Source organism: Polyodon spathula, chromosome 40 (assembly GCF_017654505.1).
Source record: "Polyodon spathula isolate WHYD16114869_AA chromosome 40, ASM1765450v1, whole genome shotgun sequence".
Lineage (NCBI taxonomy): Eukaryota > Metazoa > Chordata > Actinopteri > Acipenseriformes > Polyodontidae > Polyodon > Polyodon spathula.
The window spans coordinates 1-25000 of NC_054573.1; the positions used below are offsets into that span (position 1 = coordinate 1).

General features: G+C 44.6%; 2 protein-coding genes across 2 annotated transcripts in view; both read right to left on the reverse strand.

The window, feature by feature from the left end:
- Window positions 1–164: 164 nt before the first annotated feature.
- LOC121304818 (mitochondrial import inner membrane translocase subunit TIM50-like) lies at window positions 165–10104 on the reverse strand. Its single transcript, XM_041236221.1, has 4 exons — window positions 9604–10104; window positions 7849–8029; window positions 7324–7355; window positions 165–459 (listed from the first exon to the last, which is right to left on the reverse strand). Exons 1-4 carry the CDS (start codon window positions 9796–9798, stop codon window positions 418–420), a joined length of 450 nt encoding a protein of 149 aa, XP_041092155.1. The 5' UTR covers window positions 9799–10104; the 3' UTR covers window positions 165–417.
- Window positions 10105–12593: 2489 nt separating this feature from the next.
- Window positions 12594–25000, reverse strand: part of LOC121304931 (transcription elongation factor SPT5-like) — a 13057-nt gene continuing 650 nt past the window's right edge. Inside the window, 19 exon segments of the mRNA XM_041236369.1 lie at window positions 12594–13098; window positions 13482–13577; window positions 14302–14505; window positions 15424–15592; window positions 16243–16401; window positions 16998–17243; window positions 17362–17464; window positions 17805–17921; window positions 18897–18984; window positions 20149–20274; window positions 20575–20721; window positions 21165–21311; window positions 21544–21699; window positions 22705–22841; window positions 23287–23380; window positions 23834–23939; window positions 24273–24343; window positions 24431–24520; window positions 24729–24980. Coding sequence (XP_041092303.1) covers window positions 12958–13098; window positions 13482–13577; window positions 14302–14505; window positions 15424–15592; window positions 16243–16401; window positions 16998–17243; window positions 17362–17464; window positions 17805–17921; window positions 18897–18984; window positions 20149–20274; window positions 20575–20721; window positions 21165–21311; window positions 21544–21699; window positions 22705–22841; window positions 23287–23380; window positions 23834–23939; window positions 24273–24343; window positions 24431–24520; window positions 24729–24980 — 2649 coding nt within the window. The 3' untranslated portion in view covers window positions 12594–12957.

The following is a 25000-nucleotide window of genomic DNA, read 5'->3' on the forward strand; positions in this document are numbered from 1 at the left end:
CCCCCAGAGTCATGAGGAGAGAGATAGGGGGGGAGAGCGAGAGAGAGGGGGAGAGCGAGAGCGAGCGAGAGAAGAGAGGAGAGAGATGGAGGACAGCGAGAGACAGCAAGAGAGGAGAGAGAGTGAGAGGAGGGGAGGAGGCAACTGCAATAATAATAATAATAATAATAATAATAATAATATTATTATAATAACAACAATGGGAGGGGTGAGGCTTGTAAACTTTAAGCAAATGTTTGGGGAGAGCTGAAACATAAATTTACAGTCTGCAGCACGTCAAGATGAAAGGGATCGGGGTAGACGAAAGGGATTAGTCCAACGCTCCCTTCGCTATTTCACAATGAGGCAGTTTCCCGGAGTCATTCTGGGTGGAAAGTTTTTTTAGCAATGTGGGTGCACCACTATAATGTAATATTATCATAAAACATTAAACTTACCTTGATCAAACTCATCTGGAATCTGCAAAGGGGAGAGGGAGAGAGGGGGGAAGAGAGAGTGAGAGAGAGAGAGGTCAGTCTGGTGGTCAAGTGCATTATTATTTTGGTTTTTTTTCCTGTTCATTTTTGTAATATGCCCCCACAAGCTGTGTTCCCTTGTTCCTCGGCAGCAGAGCACAATTCCAAGCCTGATTCTTCGCCAAGCAGATGAACAGTCAGCGGCATCTGCCTTGCAGCGGGTCCCACACACAGCTGGGGGTGTCGGGAATGAATGGGGGATAGCCAGAGGGGACCGGGACAGGACGGGATCCCGAAACACACACACATGGTGCAATCCTGTCCAAGCGTGGGAACCTTTTGAAAATGGGGGGGCCCTAAACAGCAAGCTGCTGCAGAGTTACACTTTGATAGCCTTTATTGTTTTTTAAACTGATGTCCTGTACCTTTTTCATGACGTTTGGAAATAGTTTACCAGGGTTCTTTTCGGTTTTATTAACATTTATTGATAAGTCAGTGCTAAGGAGATGGTCAGTTCTACTTGACATATACAATTCAGCTTAGGATTGCTAAGAGGTACTGACACGCTCAAACCAGAGCTACTCTATACAGTAATTACTGAAAGGAAAGATTCCTGTCCTTTCATAAGAAAGTGAAACAGCAGGGAGGCTAGCGAGTGCACGGTGTGTTCTGCCCAATACACAACGCTGCAGAGGGAGAGTCGCGTTCAATCCGGTCTCACTGCTCCCTCTAGTGGCCATGGTGGCACATGACAACACAAACACATTTTTTAGTTATGCAATTAAATATTTACATTAAGATCATGCACCTTTAACAAACAGTTTATTTTATTTTATGCACACGCTATTTTCTCGGCTCCAGTATATTTCAAACACAATGTCCGTCACACACACGAACAAAAATCTGTCAATATCCTAGGCTACCTTTTTTTTTAATTTATTATTTCAAATTAATTTATCTGAAAACAGTTTGACAAGTCCTTTTATTTTAGCTTGCAAGTTGCCTTGTAACCCTAAGACTTTAGCAAAATAATAACAAAATATATAAATAAGCTACCAATTAAATCGCAAAGCTAAACTCTAAAACTGGACGACTAACTCCCTCTTGTGGCGAAATGTACACATTACATTAAACTAAAGCCTCGAATTTACATGGCGAGCGTGATCACGCACAGCACTTGGTATCTGTTCAGGATCAAGTTTTGTACTGGAGCAACACCACCCTCTTGCGGACAAAGCGGAACATTACATCACCTAATAAATGATACAGAGCGTACGTTTCTGCTCAGAGCAATCTTGAGGTAAGAAAAAAAAGGTACGTTTTTAAATTATAGGATTTTCTATTTTTTTTTTTTGTTTTCCCCCTGTCTGCAGGCATTCTGTTCCCTCAGATTTACTGATAATGTGCGAGTCCTTCCCTTTACTAAGATGGCGGTTGCGCAGTGGCATCATGCCGGTTGGCAGCTGCGATCGCATATTTCTATAGAATCGCTTCAGATGTTAGATTTACTTTGCCTGCTCAGTATAAAATCACTTGTTGCAGATGAAACTCGTTCAGTTTTAAGTGCATGCTAATTGCATAATGCTGTTAACGTTAAAACCGTAAAACATATTTCCTATAGAAATGCCCATGCAGTACACTCCTGTAAATTGCACATTCCGCGTGCCTCAGTTTTATGCATTTACCCCGAATAAAAACTCGCACTGTATATATTACTGATAACTGCAGTAGCTGGCTGATTGCATAAAACCGTTACAGTCGGCACAAGCGCTCTGCAACTAACAGGACTCTGCTGCAACAGGACTTCACTTAGAGATTATTTAAAATTGCATTTCAGTGTCTCTTAATAAATTGTGTACATATTTATCTGTCTATGGATCAATTTCCAAAGCGGACTCAATACACCCCCTGCTGGTAAAAGATAATCACTACATTACAAACACATATTCCTTCTGTCCCCTATTACTGTATTATAAACATTAATATATTATCATTAACATATTATTATTAGTCTGATCCAGTCCTGGTTTCACTAGGAGTTTAATAAGAAGACACACCTGAGCTTGTTACCTAGACACACTGGGGCTGGTATTAAAACCTGGACTGGGTAACATTGCTGTGCAGTCTTATTTTCATCCCTGTATACTAAACACATCATATCAAAGACACCCCTCCTCTCTCTCCCTCCCTCTCCACCCCTGGACTCTAGACACACCGCGGTCACCTGAGTTTCACACCTTATACACCTTGCATGATGCTTCAACGATCTTTTAACGAAGCTCTGTTAATTGCACCCTGAAATTTGGGCAGTGGTAAACCCCCAAATGAAACCCCTTGGAATAAACGTAGCAGATCACTCAGAATCTCAAAATTAACACAGCCTGACTGTGCCAAGATCCAGCAGCTCCACAGCAAGCAATTCAATATAAAAATGATATCCAACCTCCGAGCTACGCAAACACATCGGGCCGATCTACCATTCAGAGTGAAGGAGTGAAGCAGAAACAGCCGCCTGGGTTTGTGTGGGTCGCTGTTCTCCTCCACAGAGTCTCAGAAAAGCAGCGATCAGCACAAACCCAGGCAGATGCCTCTTCACTCTGCATGGTAAGTCATCTGGAGCTGCATACTGTACTGTGCACACTTCACACCCCTCTGTGATCCTCGCTCCGCAGGTGAACGCAGGGGAACACCTGAGGGTTCAGGATGCTGCAGGATTGCAACCCAGAGATTAACAGCAAAAAGGACAGGGTCTTTTGGGGCAGCTTCCCGGGGGGAACCAAAAAAAAGCTTTGGAAAGAAAGACAGGGAAACCAGGTCAGTCAACAAACCCAAGGAAAGGTTTCCACAGAAGCACAGCGGAAAAAAGAAGAAGGAAAAATGAAGGTGGGAGTTTTGACGACCGGTCGGAGTGAAAGAAGATGCGAGCTGTTCCTTTTATTAGCCAAGCAGGACTGACAGAACCTCGGTGCAAACGCAGAGTCTGGAGTAATCCTGTGCAATCCGGTTACAAATCCAAGTTTGACAGAATCCCAATGCCAGGTCTTGGAAGCGGTTTTGTAAAATCCCAGCGTAAAAAAAACCAACAACAACAAAAAAAAAAAAGTCAAAACAAAATCCGTTTGTAGGAGGAGAAACCGGACCGACGCCAAAAAGCCAAAGGAGGATGGCGGGGCGGCGATGGATTGTACGATCCGAGTGAAAGCGAGGTTCCGGAGTGGTTCTGTAGGATCCGGATGAGCGCTGGGCTCAGCAGGTCCAATTGCAGCACGATAACCGATTCCCAGTGCAACCCGGTTCAGAAGACTACCAGCCCAAGTGTGTGTGGGGCAGGTCCTGTTCTCTCCGGGTGTTTTGTAATCCACTGAAACCAGACCAGGGTCTGCGGGCAAACTGGAGCGTTCCTATTAACACCTCACCAGCTTCTGTGTGAGGCGTTAAACTCCCTTGTGGAAGACGGACACCTTTTACCTGTGCAAGCAGCCACGCTCCCTTTGATAACCCCCCTCACCCCTATCTCCTGATATCAGTTCTGATACAGCCCTGAACTGGACCTCACCCCAGCTTGCATTTGGACCATCTCAGGTTCTGGTCACATTTCAAAGCCATTGCCTGCTTCATTATAGAGACACACTACAGTGGTGTTGTTACTGGGGTGGGGAGGTAGGCTGGGAGCAGCTGGCTGGCTAAACTCCTCTACAGCCGTGATCACCTTGCGGATTCAGAGATGGTGTAACTGCGCTCTCATAGACAGCAAGGCTCTTCCATATACAGCCATGTGCCTGAATGCACGAGCCAATGGTGAAGCAGCTCTCTGACATCCTGTACTCACTCCCTTCCCCTCTCCAATCTCCCATCCAGCAGCGAGAGAGGTTTCAGTTTTTACGAGGGCCAGTAAAACTTCCCTTTGATCACAAGACCTGCAGACCTCCCACGTCTTCATATTGACTGTGAGATTTAACATATACAGGATGCATCAGAGAGGTTCTTTAATATAAATGAACGTCAGCTGTGGCCAAAGGTTTTGCATCACCTAGAATTTTATGATTGAGATAATAAAAATAAATAAATAAAATATATCCATAAACTATTTGTTATATATAAACATAACTTAGCTATTTTATTTCACATCAGGTAATCAAATAAATCTACAAAATGATATCGCAAAAGTCTCAGCCATAAAAAGTCCCATTTTCCAATCTGTCAGGTTTTCGCTAAGTCAATGGGAAAGCTACAAAGCGGTGTGCAAATTAACATTGTTCAGCAAGTTTCATTCGACTTTATGATGCAAAATGAGTTCATTCTATACTGCGGGAGATGCAACAGAGAATTGTGAGGGTCTGGAATCAACGCCCCAGTAATGTTGTTGAAGCTGACACCCTGGGATCCTTCAAGAAGCTGCTTGATGAGATTTTGGGATCAATAAGCTACTAACAACCAAACGAGCAAGATGGGCCGAATGGCCTCCTCTCGTTTGTAAACATTCTTATGTTCTTAACAGTTTCAGCCGTAGCTGTACACGACACACTGTTCTTTCGTCGCCTGATGTTTTCCCAGAGAAATTCATTTTTATGACAGGCAGCCAGAGCGCCCTTTGATCCTGGAACAAGAGCAGCCCCTCACCTCTCTTTACCAGCGTGTGTCGGGGGTGCTCTGGGGTGCAGCGCCACACCTGAGACACACTGCACAGGCAGGAAGCGAGACCCGTAATAAACTGCGACAGCATCAGGAGATCACGCTGCAGACAGGCAGACAGAAATCTGCTGGCTTAACTGGCTATCGCGAGCTACCAGCCCTGCAGGTGTCGGGCAAGGCTTTTGACCTTCGATTTCCAACCCAGTTCCAGGTCCTGGGTTCTGGGTTCGTACAGAGCAGAGACAGAGAGGGCTTTGGCACGCTAAAGCTGATTGAAGCAGCCCCTCTGTAAAACTTTATGAGCAGGACCACAGGCACACTCCAGAAACCATGGGAGCAGCACTCACCTCAGCACTGGAGCCAAGAGGAGGAGGAGGAGAGAGGGGGGGGGAGATTCATTCATGTTATTTAATATTGAGTTATTTAGCAGATGCTTTTGCATTGCCATGCATCAACAACTGTTGCTTCTGCTGCTCCAGAGACACTTGCAACAGGACCTAGGTTTTGGTCTCATCCTCACCTCTGGCACACTGTTTGTTAATCACAGAAAGGTCTAGCGCTCATCAGCAACCAGTAAGGTGCATAGTAACAGATGCATTCACAGAGTAAAAGGCAGACGGCACTCTCCAAGTACGGTCTTGTTCTGCCCTGGCACACTTCGCACCCCCTTGAGAAAGCATTCAAGAGGCAGGCCACTTTATACGAGGCACTGTCCTTTCGGTAGCCGATGCTTTCCCGCAGAAACGAATGGAGTTTTTACGACAGAGTGCCCTTTGATCCCGGTGGCTTTCTCGTGGGATCGGGTCCTCCTCCTCCTCCTCCTGCTGCTGCTGCTCTTCTCACTTTGGGAAGGCACGCTTCCCTTCTCTTCCCCAGCGCTGGGAAAACAGACACCTTCGCTGGAGGTATACAGGAAGAGGGGGAGCTGCACCCCAATTTGATTTTAGGGCCATGCCGTAAAGAGGAACACAAAGTTACACCCCTGCAAAATGTAGTTAACAGTCCAGCTAAAGGGTATTTCAACTGCTGTGGAAGCTCCTGATCAATCTTTAACAGACAGACATGGAAACATGAGGAGGACAGGTGCTGTTTAGTTGAGTCCTGAACTCTAGCCTTGTTTGAACACGCTCCATTGTCCAGTTAAAACGCTCCCTAGTGCTGGATTTAGAAATGCTGAAAGAGACGCAATGAATTGAACGGTAAACATTTCCACTCAGTCTTGATCAACAGAGCAGTATATACCGTGCATTTCAACTAGAAGTCTTTCCATTTATTCAGTAAGGTCGTTGAAGAGACTTCTAGTCAGAGCGTCTGTGGCAGAGTTTATTCAGCTGCTTTTAGTATTGCTTCGCATGTTCTCTTGTTTATCGGTCTGCATTTTGAAATGCATTAAGATGCATGTAAAGTAAAATCTTCCCTTCTGAATAGGGGACCGTGACTATAACCGTTGGTTACACGACTGGAAAACGCACTGAAGCCCTAATGAGAGACGAACACGGTCACTTCAGCGCACCCACCCTCTTAAACTCTAATATCTAACACATTTTAAAGGATATGTCTGCAACGTTATCTTGAAGAAAAAGAGCAGCACACAGACTAAAACGCTCCACGATTCCAAGAGCTTCAAGTCCACAAATTGCTCGAACCCTTGAAATCAACACAAAACTACCTTAAAATAAAGACCCTGTTGACACAGACACACTCCACACCGCCTTGAGGAAAGCGTGTGCCATTATCAACAGAGAGACGTTACTATTTGACTCCTGACGAGCAGTCAGGAAGTGTGCCTTTAGTTACTATTGAATTCGTGAGAAGAGATCGCACCTCATAGCAACGCATCCACTGCAGGGCAATCCTAAACTCACACAGGTACAGAACTGCAACAAAGGGAAGCGCGGCTTTAGGCTTTGATGTGACACAGTGCTGGGGTCCGCACGGGTCTCCAGGCACACTCCAGCTATACAACATCAACACGTGTTACTGCTGAAGACGTGAGAAGAGATCGCACCTGAGAACAGGATCACACACCGGGAAGCGTGGCTGCAGTGTTACACAACCACGCACCAGGCAGCAATAGAAACTCGTTAGCATTCATTTCAGATTGTTTTTTATATATGAATATTATCACAGTGCTGGGGTTCACACAGGACTCCAAGCACACTCCAGATAAACAGCATGCTCTCGTGCAGTGATGTCACCTCCCCTTTAAACATTTACTAAAAAAAAATATATATACCTTATTTCCTTGTTCGTCTACTGAATGGCTGCCTATTAAAAAGAAGGGAGACAAAAAACAGAATCATTAAAATATGCAAAACTAGCGAGGCTAGTCTTCGCTATAAATGTTTGTTTTAGTATTTCTGGCAACATGACTGATACTGTCGTGTGCAGAGATGGAAATAAGACTCCCATTGCAAAGCAGTTTGATCCATTCCTGGTTTGTTAGGAGTTTAATCAGGACACACCTGAGCTTATTACCTGTTATTAATTTGGCAGCAACTTGCAGGTGTTATAGGGCAGTACAGGGTTACAATGCAAGATTCATATTTAAATACAGCATAGTTTACAGTCAGTGCAAATAATAATATTACTAGAATACTAGGATTACAACAAGTTAGATCTACAGTGACACATCAGCTGTGCCATAGTGCAAGGATAGTCCAGTAATGAGGTGCCGAGGTCAGGCAAGCTCTTAGTAAAACCTTGAATGGGGGTGAAGCTGCTATGCAATAGGAGTCTTGTTTCCAGAGTGCGCTCTTACCAAATACACAGACCACGCCGACAGCAGTGCCCACCCCCAGCACCCCTGCCAGCCTGAGCACCATCTTCTTGGCGTAGGCCGTGTTCTGGCTCCCTTTCTTTTCGTCGCCCCCTCCCTGCTGCTGTCCATGTTCCGAATCTCGGGGCTCCCCTGTCCCGTCCGAGTCAGGAGGGGGCTTCCCCTGAGAGAAGGCACAAAGGAGATGGACTTTCAATTTGGGGTGGAAAGCAGAGGGAACGCCATGCCCCTCTGTGGCTTGGGACTTGGTTTCAGGAGACTGGGTTTTTCAGGCCACTGCGCAGCACACCAGGGGAGACTTGGGGGTTTGATACAGCAAACCTCAAACTAGCTCTCCTGGAAGCAGGTTTCAAGCCACTGTTCCTGACAAAGGAGCTTTGCGTTTCCTCATCTTAACATGCTAATCTCACGATAAAATCTGCATCAGGTGTGAAAGTAAGACACTTAAGGGTTAGTGCTTACTGAATGCTTCTCTCACACCCGGAAACCACACTTCTGTGAGCTTAAATGCTTAGTACTCAAGCAAAGAAATGAATTCAAGATTGAAGCAGAAGTTCTGTGCTCAGAAACGGTTCATCGCATCATCAGTTTAATTACACTTTGACTGCACTGGCTTCTACTACAGAACACAAAGGGAATCTTATCCAAAGCCTGCACAGATGGGAATCAGACTCCTACTGCAAAGCTCTCATCCATTCCAGGTTTTACTGTGAGCTTGATTAGCCACAGCATGTGCAGAGGTAACAAACTCGGTTGGCTCTTACTAAACTCATAGTAAAACCTGAAACAGAGCAAACTGCTATGCAACGGGAGTCTTATTTCCATCCTGCATCACGCTACATGCGATCGTCCCAGTTGGCTACTTGATGAGGAAAACATAACGGGAGAGGCAAAGTACATATCTGTACCAAAGTCTAAAACATACAGTCTTCATTCAAGACGTGTGTGGTGAGCTACAATGACCTATGTTGTCCTTCAGGGCTTGTATCACAAGACTCAAAGCGATGCATGCTTCTATTATGACACAGGGTTGGCTGATTTAAATCAAATCAATTTAAAATCACAGATTAAATCATTTAAAAAAAGCATTGATTTAAATCATGTTTTCATTGACTGCCTATTTTATATAGTTTCTCAATGAAAAGTAGGTTTTAACAACCTCTAGAGCGCACGGATTTTTCGTTGTCGAATATTATTTCAAAACAGAAACTAATATTCTTTAATTATGAAGTTGCTGGAAAACGAAAAGTACAATTCATACCATATTACAGTAAAAAAAAAAAAAAAAAAAAAACACACACACACGCTCGCTAGACAGGCAGGGCAGCCGGTATCACCCGATATGAAGCTCGCTAGACAGGCAGGGCAGCCGGTATCACCCGATCTGAAGCTCGCTAGACAGGCAGGGCAGCCGGTATCACCCGATATGAAGCTCGCTAGACAGGCAGGGCAGCCGGTATCACCCGATCTGAAGCTCGCTAGACAGGCAGGGCAGCCGGTATCACCCGATATGAAGCTCGCTAGACAGGCAGGGCAGCCGGTATCACCCGATATGAAGCTCGCTAGACAGGCAGGGCAGCCGGTATCACCCGATATGAAGCTCGCTAGACAGGCAGGGCAGCCGGTATCACCCGATCTGAAGCTCGCTAGACAGGCAGGGCAGTCGGTTTGGGTGTTTGCTGCAGAGCTTCGTGCACACTGATGACAGCTTGGTGTCATTTAAGACTTCTTACTGACCTCACCCTGCTTTTGCAGCAGCCGTTCTTGAAGGATAGACTGCGCTAACCCGCCGCTGCCACTGGACTTCTCCGAGGAAAGCGCCCGAATCCAGGCCGGCGCCCCGGAGCCCGTACCCGTCCCGGAGCCGGTTCTGAACCGGAGGAAGCCCCGGCTCGCTCGGACACACATGGGGAACACATACAGCGCCGACATCTTGACTGAGGGTCAGATCGGGCGCACTACACTGCGTGGAAAAGGACGAAGCGCGGCGATTGGACGGAGGCGCCAGCGATGACGGATAAAGGGATCAATCAGGGGCCGAGAAGTCTTTGACGTCAAATTAATCAGCGAATCCACGGAGGGAAACGGGGAGGAGCCGTGGGGGGGGTCCATCACCGTGACTTTCCCGTGAAGCCCGAAGCGGCCATGTTGTTTGAAGGCAGATGCCGCAAAGGCGTTTGTTGCTTATTAGATTATAAATTATAATAACTCTTATAATATCTCTTATAATAACAGCCGTGTCTGTCCACAGACTTACGGAGCATCTTTGTCAAACGCATTATGTATCGTTGAGTTTTACAAAAAAAAAAAACACTTCAGGTGTGGTTTGCTTTGAGGTACCGTATGTAAAGTGTATTATTATTATCAATCAATCAAGCTTTATTTTATACTATAGCGCCTTTCATAGCGGACCACCACCACAAAGCTCTTTGCAAGATAGTGAGGAACAATGCAAAGTGTTATATTTTAAAATATTATTATTATTATTATTATTATTATTATTATTACAAATGTAATCTAATGCGATGTTCTGTTTATTAACATATTATAAAATGCATATTTCTTGTTTTGTTTTTGTCATTTCTCTTAGATACGTTTATCAAGCATATTTTACACATACCAGTATGGATACAATGTGCCTTTAATTGCATTATTATTATATATTTGATGCATTCAGCAGGCTAATTAATACACCGTGTGATATAGATAGATAGATAGATAGATAGATAGATAGATAGATAGATAGATAGATAGAATCCTATAGGTAAACAAATGACTTCAATCTGAAATGAATGCTAACGAGTTTCTATTGCTGCCTGGTGCGTGGTTGTGTAACACTGCAGCCACGCTTCCCGGTGTGTGATCCTGTTCTCAGGTGCGATCTCTTCTCACGTCTTCAGCTGTAACACGTGTTGATGTTGTATAGCTGGAGTGTGCCTGGAGACCCGTGCGGACCCCAGCACTGTGTCACATCAAAGCCTAAAGCCGCGCTTCCCTTTGTTGCAGTTCCGTACCTGTGTGAGTTTAGGATTGCCCTGCAGTGGATACGTTGCTATGAGGTGTGATGTCTTTTCATGACTTCAATAGTAACTAAAGGCACACTTCCTGACTGCTCTCTGTTGATAATGGGACACGCTTTCCTCAAGGCGGTGTGGAGTGTGTCTGTGTTCACAGGGTCTTTATTTTAAGGTAGTTTTGTGTTGATTTCAAGGGTTCGAGCAATTTGTGGACTTGAAGCTCTTGGAATCGTGGAGCGTTTTAGTCTGTGTGCTGCTCTTTTTCTTCAAGATAACGTTGCAGACATATCCTTTAAAATGTGTTAGATAGATATTAGAGTTTAAGAGGGTGGGTGCGCTGAAGTGACTGTGTTCGTCTCTCATTAGGGCTTCAGTGCGTTTTCCAGTCGTGTAACCAACGGTTATAGTCACGGTCCCCTATTCAGAAGGGAAGATTTTACTTTACATGCATCTTAATCCATTTCAAAATGCAGACCGATAAACAAGAGAACATGCGAAGCAATACTAAAAGCAGCTGAATAAACTCTGCCACAGACGCTCTGACTAGAAGTCTCTTCAACGACCTCACTGAATAAATGGAAAGACTTCTAGTTGAAATGCACGGTATATACTGCTCTGTTGATCAAGACTGAGTGGAAATGTTTACCGTTCAACTCATTGCGTCTCTTTCAGCATTTCTAAATCCAGCACTAGGGAGCGTTTTAACTGGACGATGGAGCGTGTTCAAACAAGGCTAGAGTTCAGGACTCAACTAAACAGCACCTGTCCTCCTCATGTTTCCATGTCTGTCTGTTAAAGATTGATCAGGAGCTTCCACAGCAGTTGAAATACCCTTTAGCTGGACTGTTAACTACATTTTGCAGGGGTGTAACTTTGTGTTCCTCTTTACGGCATGGCCCTAAAATCAAATTGGGGTGCAGCTCCCCCTCTTCCTGTATACCTCCAGCGAAGGTGTCTGTTTTCCCAGCGCTGGGGAAGAGAAGGGAAGCGTGCCTTCCCAAAGTGAGAAGAGCAGCAGGAGGAGGAGGACCCGATCCCACGAGAAAGCCACCGGGATCAAAGGGCACTCTGTCGTAAAAACTCCATTCATTTCTGCGGGAAAGCATCGGCTACCGAAAGGACAGTGCCTCATATAAAGCGGCCTGCTTCTTGAATGCTTTCTCAAGGGGGTGCGAAGTGTGCCAGGGCAGAACAAGACCGTACTTAGAGATCGGACTGACTCGTTGGGTTTTTAGGTAGGCTGGAACGTACTGGGTTTGAATTCCACTTTTAAAAACTAGAAGATAAAACAGCTCTTGATGTTTCTGCCACAGAGTCGCTTTTACAGACACCAAAAGAGGAAGACTTGGCTGTCGAAACGTCATTGTCTTGTGTTGTAAAGCTGAAACGATGTCTTTGCTTTGTCTGGGAGACTGCTGTCTGCCTTTTACTCTGTGAATGCATCTGTTACTATGCACCTCACTGGTTGCTGATGAGCGCTAGACCTTTCTGTGATTAACAAACAGAAAAGCAGCAATAGAAAGCAAACGATATAGCCTTCTGCAACAACAGCCTCTCTGTAGGCGTGAGAATGATGCTTAAAAATAACATTTCAGAAGGATGGGGTGTTCTACACTCTACCAGTCATGCTGCATCACTGTAGAGTGGTGTAGTTTAGTGTCAAATTCAACACTGTCATATTAATCGATAAAAAATGAAACCCTGCATTTCTTTTTTTTAATAGTAATGACGTTTTATTGAAACCTGGAATTTAATGATAAAAACCTAGACAAAAAAAATATCACAATAACTGCACTAAAATGTAGGGCGGGTTGCTAACCTGCTGCCTAATTCCAGAACACTCCCCGAAAAACAAAAGAATATTAAAATTATTTTGTTTGTGTGTTTTTTTTTTTTTTTTTGGTGGTGGTGTTGCATGACAATTAAAAAAAAAAAAAAAAAGACTTGAGTTTTGACATTGTGTTCTTGTTTCAGTGGAAGCTGCTTCCTGTTCCTGGAGATCTGGCGTGTGGTGCGGAGGGGAGGTGAGGGAGGGATGCGAGTGAGGAGGAGGGGAGGGAGGCAGGCAGGCAGGTCACACTTCCAGCTTGCCCAGGAATCGAAGGTTCAGGATTTTCAACAGCTCATCCAGCTCCATCCTCACAATACCATCCTCCCCATCGATACTCAACAGGATGCCAGTGGCTTCACGGTCCTCTCCCAAAATCACCTTCACCTGCGCAGTGAAAAAAAAATAACACCAGCTCGAAAGACATGGCCATCTACTGGAAAGGTCTAAACCAGAGCTGTGTAACTGGGCGCTGTTGAGCCCGACTAGGCTCTTTAATGCTCTGGCCTCTCCTGACCTCAGCACCACATTACTGGATCCTCAGCTGATGCACCGTCATTGCACTGCTAACAGGTAATTGTAGCCATAACTTGCTGGGATCCTTACTTGTTGCTTCCTAGTTCATATTGTACTTTGGTATTATTTACCTTTACTGTAAACTACTTAAATATTAAACATGCATTGTAATATTGCACTGCCCTGTGACACCTGCAAGTCGCCTGCCAAATAAATAAATAAATAAATAATAATAATAATAATAATAATAATACCTTGTCGTTTTTGGTTGGCGTTAGCGGTTCAAGATGTTCGCTGGAGATGCTGACGACTTTGTCAGTGCCCTGTAGAAACACTGAGCACATGCCACCCTGCAGAAGAGAAAACAAAAATGATAAAGTCCTCTCCTCCATGCGCTTGATATACACCATGCCAGAAGAGACGATAACGAGGCTCCCACTGCAAAGCAGTTTGATCCATTCCTGGTTTTATACAAAGCTGTGTGGTCCAGTGGTTAGAGAAACTGGCTTGTAACCAGGGGGTCCCCAGTTCAAATCCCAGCTCACTCGCTGTGTGTGACCCTGAGCAGGTCACTTCACCTCCTTGTGCTGCGTCTTTGGGGTGAGACGTTGTTGCAAGTGACTCTGCAGCTGATGCATAGCTCACACACCCTAGTCTCGTATCTTGTAAAGCGCTTTGTGATGGTGGTCCACTATGAAAGGCGCTATATAAAAATAAAGACTATTGTTATTACTGTAGGTTTAGTAAGACACACCTGAGCTGGGAACATACAGCTAAGGCCAAACTTCTTTGTAGTTTTTGTGGAAAACTACAAAGCAGTATGTAAATGAATAAGCCATTATTCAGCAGGCTTCATTCGACCTCATGAAGCAAAATCAGTTCATTCTATAGTGTGATGCAAAACTTTTGGCAACAGCTGTACACACTAAGAAATCTTGAAACAAAACCCAGAATGGGTGAAACTGCTATGCAATAGGAAACCTATTTTCATCCCTGTAATACAGACAGCAGACTTCTAAAAAGACAACAGCAGTTTTAGATAGAGTGAAATGCAACATGTAAACGTATACTGACCGAGACACTGCGTATAACCCCAGTTGCTCCCACCACCTGGCTGTCCGGGAAGGTGTCTCGAACCAGCACCAGGATATCCGTGGTCACCCAGTCACAGGAGCTCTGGTCGATGCTGGAGCCGGGGGTGTGAGGGTTGTACCCGCCAGGAGAGGGCGCTCCGGGGGTCATCGGGCTGTAACCCACTGGGCTGGGGCTTGGGCTGGCCTGGGGTGAGGTAGTGGGGCAACAGATTGTGTCAAGACCTGACTCCGATATTTAAGATCACTTAAGTGGGCTTTCAACATAAAAAACTACCATCAAACATTTGCGATCCTGGACCAGGTCCGACATTACAATTTTCCCTTTCCAGTCCGATGTCGGACCCTCATCAAAAAGACGTCAAGCACAGGTCTCTAGTCGTTTTTACTCCGGAAAAAGCTTTCAATGGCCAAGGCAGACCGATAGGAGCCGAAAAAAACGGGGGAGTATCTGAGCAATACACATAACCCCTGCACCACCGAGATAACACGGACTCAAACAAAGGAGAGAGCTGCTTCTGCATCCAGCGCTCAAATATCATCACAGACATCTGCAGAGCTTTTTGAGATGTTACAGCAATAAAATAATGACTTGGATCGCATTACTGAGGAGTTCGGTGATAAAACCGTGAGTGATCAGGAGAGGATTTATCAGTGCGCACAACTATGAAGAGGTATGTGAAAAATACAGAGAACAAGGGGTGGGGCTTGGCTGGAGATGCAGTACTGAGTGTCCTTTTTAAAACTTGTTCTACTCTGAAAAACAGCGAGTGTAAAATAAACAGTGCATGTGAAGATAAATCAGACCTTACGCACCTGGCAAGTGCAGAATAAATGGACTGCTAAGGGTTAATCATTTGGACACACTGTTACAATCGTTATGCATAGCTGTGTTTACATTAAGAGGGGTCGCTTCTGCATTTAAATGAAAAAAAAAAGCTAAGAACTTAAGATTTTAAAAGCCCATTTAGTTCCACAGAAAAAAAAACAAAAACACCTGTAAATTAGATCTTTACTATTGACGCATTTCTCACTTGTGAAACAGAAAATCCCAGGTTATAACCTAACAGAGACCCAGTCGTGTGGTCGGAGCGGAGTTAGTTACCTGGTATGCCATGGGCGAGGGGGTGGGGTGGTAGCTGGCTGGAGAATGGGTGTTCTGGTAACCGACGGGACTTGGCGCCACCTGGTGGAAGCTCTGAGGACTGGGGCTGGGCTGGTAGGAGCCCTGAGGAGATGGGGCAGCATAGGGAGAGTACTGGTCTGTGCTGTACCTGGAATAAAGAATTACAAAACATTAAAAATGATATTAAAAAAAAAAAAAAACCCACTAAAGAAGATTGTTGTATACGGAACAGGAGGAGAAAAAAAATAAGATTTATAAATAACAACACAGAAATAAACAATGTCCTGGAATATTGTCTGAAATGTAATAACCACAAGCTGAACCGCTCCCAGTATACTAGGACCTGAATACGATGCTGAAAATTCAAAACCAGCGCACAGCTCACTCGACCCAAGGAGAATCAGCATCCCACAGGATAAATCAATACTTCATGAAGTAGTAATTGACAAACAGAAAACTCCGTTTTAATAAATTAAACCTGAACAATTGTGTTAAAAAAAAGGATGTAGGTTTAATTTTCAATAGTGCATCTTCTTTCAACACTAATTAACCCTCCTGCAACTATGTTACGTTTATTCATTTTCTGTGTTACAGCAATGATGGGAATAAGACTCCTGTTGCACAGCAGTTTCACCCCTCCCAGGTTTTACTACGAGCTGGATTAGCCACAGTGTGTATAGACAACAAGCTCAGGTGCGTCTTATTAAAAACTGGGTGAAATCAGGAATGGATCAAACTTCTGTGCAATGGGAGTCTCTCTGGGCTAGACTGTGCTGCAGTGCAGTGATAGTGACTCACATTGCTGGGGTTCCTGGCGTCTGGGGGTTGTACTGGGGGTTGACCTGTGGAGACGGTACTTCGGGGTACCCTGGGGTCTGCGGGTTAGGGGTCCCCCCGTACCCTTGCGGGGAGGGCGAGGGCTCATCGTCGTACCCGTACTCGAAATCCTCTTCCGCCCTGAGCATCCCCCCCAAAAACAGCAGATAAATTACAGGGGCGTGATCGGGGATACAAAGATACAAAGAATTGCACTTGTTCTTCATCAGTTACAGGAATCACACTTTGAGTTAACACATTTGACTTCATAAAGTGGAATGCAACCTGCTGAATATATATATATATATATATATATATATATATTTATTTTTTTTTTTTGTCTCCAAGAGTTAGGAGATGTCTCAATCCTAAAAGTCTAGGTGAAGCTAAACTTTTGGCCAAGGCTTTAGAGATCTGATTCCTGCTAACTAAAGCTGTATGTTCCACACCCTCCTCGCTTTCAGGGGACAATAACCACGGCTTCGTATCATGGACCTCCCCCCACTACCCTATACCCCACTAGGGGTTCGCGGCGAGACGGACCTCAGCGCCGAGGGTAGCACGTTGCCCCAGACTCTCGCAATCACCCCGCAGGCCGTAGGGGACGACACTTTTTTAACAAAAACACCACAAAAAATAAATAAATAAATAAATAAATAAATAAATAACAAAGGGTCGGCAAACAGCCAGGACAAGGCAAGGCAAGCAAGCTGCACACTAGTGGAGTCTCCCTCGACGTTCTGAAACATTCGGGCTGGTTTCACTGCCCCCCGTTCAAGCCAACTTTCTGGGATTGTTTATAGGCAATAATTTAACCTCCCCCTCCCTCCCTCCTCCCTCTCTCTGCCCTCTTACCATCGTGCAGGGGCGTCTGAGAGCCATACATGGGTGTTCGGGATCCTGTCCCGTACATGGGGGTCTGGGAGCCATACATGGGGGTCCGCCCATGCGTTGAGGTCATTCCTCCATGTCTCTTCGCCCCCCTGCGGAGAGATAATCAGACATCAGCTGACGGCAGAGATTTAAAAAGACTGTCGATGCGATCGATTTTCAGCTCCCAGCAGCGGTAGCGTGCACACAAGTTGCAAGATCGCTACTTACACCGTGGTGAGCCGCTGTCGATCCACAGAGATGGTCTGGCAGGTGGAGTGCAGCTCCACGCGAGCAGTCGACTCTGTGGCATCTTTCACCACCCCGATGTAGCCTGGCCAAAAAAAAAAAACAACAACAACAGGGAGGTGTTCAAATAAGTACAGCTGCTCAAAACGGATTATTCAGATCAAACTGCTGACAAATGAGGCGAGCGTCGTCGCTGTCGATCAGGCTAATTTACCATTCAGACTGGAACGAGGGAAGAGACAGCTGCCTGGGTTTTGCGCGAGCAGAGTCTTAAGAAAAGCTACAAACCCAAGCAGCTGGTTAAATGAAATATTCGGAACGTTTAACATTGGGTTTTAAACTCCAAATTTAGAACGCAAACAAATTCCGTCACTCCGAGACGCTATGCAATGCATGCATTCGGAGATTTTGGGAAGCCCTCTTACCTTTGTATGGCCCCTGTGAAATTCTAACAGTCTGTCCAATCAAGTCGTTGTCTCTCCTTCCTCGGCCACGCCCCATTCCTCCTCCCCCACCCCCTTGCCCGCCTCTTTGCTGTTGGCCTAACAAACAAACAGGAAAACGCATTTAAAATCAATCATTTAGGAGCACAAGAACAAAATAATTAACAAACACTGACAAATGACCCATCCTCTGGTTACGAGCAGCTGATCGATCACAGAACTTTGTCAAGACTGATCGTCAAGGAACTCTAGGTAACCGATTTCTTATCTCTCCTAACCTCTGTCCTAAGTCTGTCTTCATTTCCAACTGTGTCCCCTGGTCCTGCTTTCTGCACTGTGCTTAAATTATCGGTTAGGGTTAATGTTGTATATTAATGCATTATATATAAAATTCACATTACACTTTCTACTATGCAAACACTAAGGCTGACAACACCTATTTTTGGCCTGAATATTTTTGACTAAGTGATCATGCAAAATTCTAAAGGTTTTAACACTTGGCTAATGGTTAAAATCTAAAATCCGCTGATTAGCACCCATCTCAGATTGCTTTACTAAAAGGTAACACTAGGTAGACCAAGTCTTGCACTACATCAAGTCTTAAGAGAGTAAAGAAAAATAGCATTCCACATCCCCACGCGTTGCTACAGCTGTTTAAATAACCTGCCTGTCATTTTCCTTTTCTTGTTAACATCTTGACAACTTTTTACACTTGTAACGTTAGAAGTCTGTTTTGAAGCTCTTTTTAAAATGTCCACTCTAGTGCTCTGGGATTTGAGATCTGTCCTCTAAAGCACCGCAGGAAGAGCGATTTAGAGGCGAAAGAAAGAAAAAAAAAACATAACACATGCACTTGCAGGTTTGACAATGTGGGCAATAACCCTGACGCTATCCGTGCACTAGAGCAGACATTTTGAAAAGAGCTTTGAAACAGACTTTAAAGTTGTAAGTGTAAAAAAAAGTAGTCAGGATGTTAATGAAAAAAATATATAATCACAGGTACATTATTTAAACAGTTGTAGCAACCTCACTATTTACTCCTTTACACCCCTAATCTGAAGCGGGGTTACCCACCTCCTCCTCCACTGGGGTGCATCGGACTGGTGATTCGGGGGCTCATGGGGGCGAACCCTCCCACTGTGAAATTTGTTACATCTCTGGGCTGCAAAAGATACACACAAACCTGATCAGCAAATACAAGCAAAAGCGTTCAACCCTGGTCCTGGGGACCTCGTGTCTGCTGGTTAATTGTTTTCGGCTCTTAAAACAGTGGCAGAGTTCAGTGGAAAACGTTCTAGCTAACTTGAAACGTGCAACACATGGAACGTGTACCAGTACTGGCCAATGACAGGCATGCCTGGTATGCACTGGCAGTGGTCCTTTAAGACTATGATTCCACAACACTCCATTAAAATGATGGGGAAGCAAAGAAGCCACTCCGCGTTGTTGATCGAGGCCTGTCCCGTCCCAGTTGTTTGAAAATCTGTCGAGCAAAAAAAATTTTAGAGGACAACGTCCTAACTTTCAGCACCTGGAACGATGTACCAGATATCTGCCCAGTTTGCATTGTCACAAATGTTTGTCGGTTCAGCTGGTTCCGACCACCAGGGACGACCAATTTTACTTGAGGTGAACTCCACCAAAGGTTGAGAAAAAAAAAAAAAAAAAAAAAAAAAAAAAAAAAAATCACTGCTTTTTATTTTTATTATTTTTTTATTTTTTTAAAACAACTGGATAATGCCTTTTTCCTACAATGGAAGCCAGTGCAAGGCGTAGTTTGAACATTTAATAATGCTTCTGTGTGTAAAAGCACGTGTTCGGAATATTGGAAAGAATCCAAGGGGTTAAAAGGAATCCACGGCTATGAGGGAAAAAAGGGTTTCCTATTGGAAGGTGGGAGTACAGGTCCCTTACAGTAAAATTCCATTCCACGTCTGTGAAGTGCTGTATTGAAACACAGATCTGTAGGAGACTGTACAGGGTATCAAGTTGAATCTGCCCTGGTCTTGACTGGAAGAATTACCTCCACTGAACCTGTCTGAGTGGGCATTCCCAGTTGAAGGTAAAATGGCTAATTACTATTTTGGCTAGACCATTTCTCGTCTAGAAAAACGCGTTGCAATAATTGTGATGCTTCTGTACCTTGAAGAACCAATGAATGCAATCAAATGTAAATATGTACTGGATGTGAAATCTGGTAAGAATAACCTTTTATTAAATTAATAAACCGAGCAATTGGAATTCTCGATCAAAAGCAGAATTGTCTGACTCATTACGATAAATAATATAGTTACCACAATTCCCTCCCTACAGGAGCGTTGCTTACCTTAGAGCCTCCAGCCAGCACAACGTGGCGTGTCTTGCAGACAAACATGCCTCCGTTCTCCACCAGCTTCTTGCAGTGCAGGAAGGCAAAACCGCGGAACAAGTGCCTGATCTCCCCCTCGTGCCCCTGGAGCAACAAACACACACACAGACTGATGATGCATTGCGTTCATCAACACAGCTATACAGAGTATCGTTGCAGTCTATACATCGTTTGTTTGTTTACAACATGTTCCAAAAAAAAAAAAAAAAAAAAAAAAAAAAAAAAAGGCTCTCAGAAATGCCAGAATAATAAATATTTTACTGGACATGCAAATTCTTATTTTTTCTCTTGGGCATAAGTGATCAGCTTTGGAGCCCACAGCAATCCCGTGCTGGCGAATAACGTGCAGCTGATCTCGAACCATGCCCTGGCAGGGCTCTTTACCGAGTGCGGCCCGTCGATGACCTTCACAATGTCCTTCACGTGAATGTTGTTCTGCTCCGAGTCCAGAGCGACGGCAAATCGGTTATCCTTCCTCCTCGTCACCGCCTGGTGCCTCACTGTGATCACCTTGCCATGCATGTTCAGTACCTGCGGACGGACCAAAACAGACAAAGCCATTCTGTTAGCAGCGAGAGCTGTGCGCAGTTTTCAAAACACCCCCTCCCACCAGTTTCCCGCTAGTGCTGTGGTTTTATATTAAACTCCGAAAGGTCAAATCGGCCGCAGAGGTCATTTCTCTTCATTTTTAGTTTGCTTTGTAAGTTTTAGCTCTCCGCAGGTGGGGGTCCTGGGTGTCGATCAGGCTGATTTCTCCATTCCAAGTGAAGAAACAGCTGCTTGAGTTTGTGTGGATCGCTGTTCTCCACAGACCCCAAGAAAAGCAGCGACCACCACAAACCCAAGTGGCTGCTTCGTTCCTCTTCTTCCTTACTGTCAGCACCCGATTTCAGTAGAGAGCTCCCAGTAATACCGGTTCATGCAGTACTGCTAAATGTAGAACAAAAAAAAAAAAAAAAAAAAGGGATTCGTACCTGGAAGGTCTCCCTCTCCAGGCGCACGATCACCCCCACAGTCTGCGGGTCCAGCTGGACCAGCTCCCCCCACTCGTGCTGCCCCCCTGCGTCCACCCCCGACGCTGTCTCGGTGCAGAGCTGCAGGTCCCTGGGAAGCACCTTCAACTGCACGGAAAAATCAGCAAAACAGAGAGACAGACAGGTGAAGGCCTGGTCCTGCTTCAGTGTTGCACACCCATCATATCAATGACTTTTTCTTCATGATATAGCTTGTGAGCTAAATAAGAGATATTGAGAGCGAGACAGAGAGAGCTAGATAGAGAGCGAGAGAGAGTGCTAGATATAGAGAGAGAGAGAAAGAGAGCCAGCAGTCCTGGGGGCCCCCCTCGAGACTCACCTCGTGCATGGTGAGGTCAGAGAAGAGGATGACGAAATTCTCCTCCACCCTGACGATGAGCCCGGTGTCCCCCTCGTAGCGCCCCGCGATCACCTTCACGTGGTCCCCCATCTTGAAGTACTTCCGCAGCTCCTGAGCTGGGAACTCCAGGGGGTCCTGCAGAGAGAGGGTGAAGCACCAGGTCACACCGCGGTCACGAGACAATACGTCGGTGGCAGAGCAGTTTCACCCATTCCAGGTTTTACTACGAGCTTGATCAGCCAACAGTGTCTAGGCAACAAGCTCAGGTGTGTCTTATTAAACTCACAGTGAAGCCAGGAATGGATCAGACTGCAGTGTAACAGGAGTCTTCCATCCATGCCTGGTGTTGTAGAACAATATCAAAACTATTTTGTTAACAGGAAAAAGTTACAATGAAGAAGATGGATTATACATTTATATGAATTGTTTCTATTCATATATTTCAAGAATTTGGTAGCTATGGCAGAGTTTCCCCAACCCTAGTCCTGGGGATCCCCTGTGGCTGCTGGTTTTCATTCCAACCAAGCTCTCAGTTATTTATCAAGACCCTTTATTGAACAATAATTTGCTTAATTAGACCTTTTGACTTGTTTTCAGCTCTTAAAACAGTTGCAGATTTCAAGTTAGCTAGAACATTTTAGAAGTAACATGAACTTCAACTTTTTTTTAGGAGCAGAGAACAATTAAAAAGGTCTAATTAAGCAAGTTATCAGTTCAATGAAGGGTGTAGTTCAGTAACTGAGAGCTCGGTTGGAATGAAAACCAGGACCGGGGCTGGGAAGCCCTGAGCTCTGGTGTGCTGTAGTGATCGATCAGTAGACTTATCAAGAGTGTCTTTGAATTTGTAGTTTTAACCCAATTACTTTGTGTCTGTACTGTTAGGGAAGGTAAAGTAACTGACAGTGCCTCTTGTTCACTGTTATTAATTAGTCATTTAGCAGACAAAGCAACTTGAGACTAGGGGGTGAACTAAGCACCAACAACTGCTGCTGCAGAGTCACTTCCAATAGGACCGTGTTTGTTTTACGGTCGAAGGTCGGAGCACAAGGAGGTTAAGTGACTTGCTCATGGTCAAACACACACAGCGAGTCAGTGGCTGAGCCGGGAACATCCTGGTATCAAGCCGCTACTCAGGGGTACCTTGAGGTCCTCGTGTTTGGGCATGATGGTGATCTTGTTCCCGTCCACGCTCAGGATCTTGCCCTGCAGGTGGATGAGCTCGCCCTCGCACACCTCCACGTTGTCTCCAGCCTGCAGGTTGTGCGCGCGCTCTTTACCTGAAAATCACAAAAAAATAAAAAATAAAAAAAAAATCAATCAACGAAGCACAGCAATCTGTACTGAAAACTTTTTTTCTTAATGCAGTTCTGAAAATTAATTCTTTTTTCAAATTACAACAATCTGTATTGAAGACACACACATTATATTATTATTTATTATTATTATTATTATTATTATTATTAAATGCAGTTTGAGCTTTTCATGGTCACTGGTTCTTCCCAGACCACAAAGAATTTAATATCAGTAATTCATTTGTTTTCCCCCCTCTCTCAATACAAGTGAGCTACAAACACCCAGTCCCTTATTCAGATACCCCAACCCCCCACAAGAAAAACATTTCTTAACATGTATACATCTGTTTTTCTGTATCTGTTGTTATGTGTTTCGATGTACACCTTGGAAAAGCTTGGCGGTTTTATTTTTTTGTTTAAACAAAGTTACCCGTCATTTCTGTCACCACTTCCAGGTCAATACCCTCTGGCTGGTCTTCAAACTTCTCCAGTTCGGAGAGAGTAGGTTTCACTCCTTCTGTGATCTGCACCGACACATATATCGCGCGTTTCAAAAACCTCAAACACACTGGACTGCCAGACCCTCAGCTCAACATTATTATCACCTATTTTAATTTGTGTTACAGGGCAGTACCGAGTTACAATGCAAGATTAATATTTAAATATGGTATAGTTTACATTAAGTGCAAATAATAATACTACTAAAATACAACTAGAATGAGTAAGGGTTACAGCAAGTTATATCTACAAAAGACATTAGTACAGTAATGCGGTGCTGAGGTCAGGCAAGTCCAGAGCAGAGCAAGAGGGGCGGATCAAGAGATCTACAAGTCTGAACAGGGGTCTTGCATAAAAATATTTTAATAAACATGTTAGTAAATAAAAAAATAGACAAACAGACAGATAATATTCTACCCACAATCTGTAACAGCTAGCGAGCTAGGTAGCTAGGAGAGAGGCAAAACGGATTGGCTTACAACAGCTGACATGGCAAAGCTCTTGAACAGGAAGCCCTTTCGGCTGTAGCGATTTCCTTCAAAAATCAAGAAGTCTCCGTCAGTGGTGACATCACCGCCCAGGGACCTGAAAACGACATGGGATGTTGAGGGCATCGAGAGAGGCCTCTAGGCGAAGCGCTTGTCAAACGATGCGCAGTGTTGACATCACCGCATTTTTGAAAACAATTAATACCAGCAAGTGTTTAAAATTTATATATATATATATATATATATATATATATATATATATATATATATATATATATATACACACACACACACACACATATCTACAAGGTAAATAGCTTCAAAAATCAGCTTGGGGAAAAAAAAAAACTAAACAAGCCTTGAAAAGCGAAACAACTCCATTGACTCGCAACTGAATGAAGTATTAAAGAATTCTCTATCCTCTCAGTACCTGATCTTTTCATCGTTGAAAAGCCTTTGCGGTGGTCTCTTAAACTTCTTTCTCTTGGCGAACCAGTCTTTCTGTAATATATTTAAAACAAGGCTCTGTACACAGGCAATTGCAAAAAAAAAAACAATCAAATAAAAAGATTTCGGATTTGCACTTACCAGGCTCATGCGAGCTTTGATTCGGTCGTAATCGATTCTGGGAATCATTTTCAGAGATATTGTATTCTGACTCGGTTCAACATAGTCAACCTAACGAAGCAAACACAGAACAAAGCATTTAAAAACCAAAAATCGGGGGGAAATCTCGGAAGAGTTTAAACATTTGTCAAAAATATGCAAGGCCAAGTATAGGTGTTAACCTTAGTGTACGGTTACAGCCAAAAAGACTTGGAGACACGATGCAAAACTTGTGTTTGATCGATCGATCTTCTTCAGGTAATGGCACAGCCGAGCTCACCTGAGCGATGTCGTCCTTGTACAGGCCCCTCTTGAGCCGGACCCAGGACTTGGGCTTCAGGTTGGTCACCTCTTTGACCACCTTCAGGACGTCCGTCATCTCCTTGATGGGGACCATCTGCTGGTTCCAAAAGCCCATGCGCAGGTTCCCCACGCCCTCGATGGCAGCCTTGACGTGGGTCTGCTTGTACGACTCGATGTAGATGTAGCCCTTCACGTGCTCGGGGGCCACGACGGACTTGATCTGCAAGGGCTGGGAAGCAGGCAGAGGGA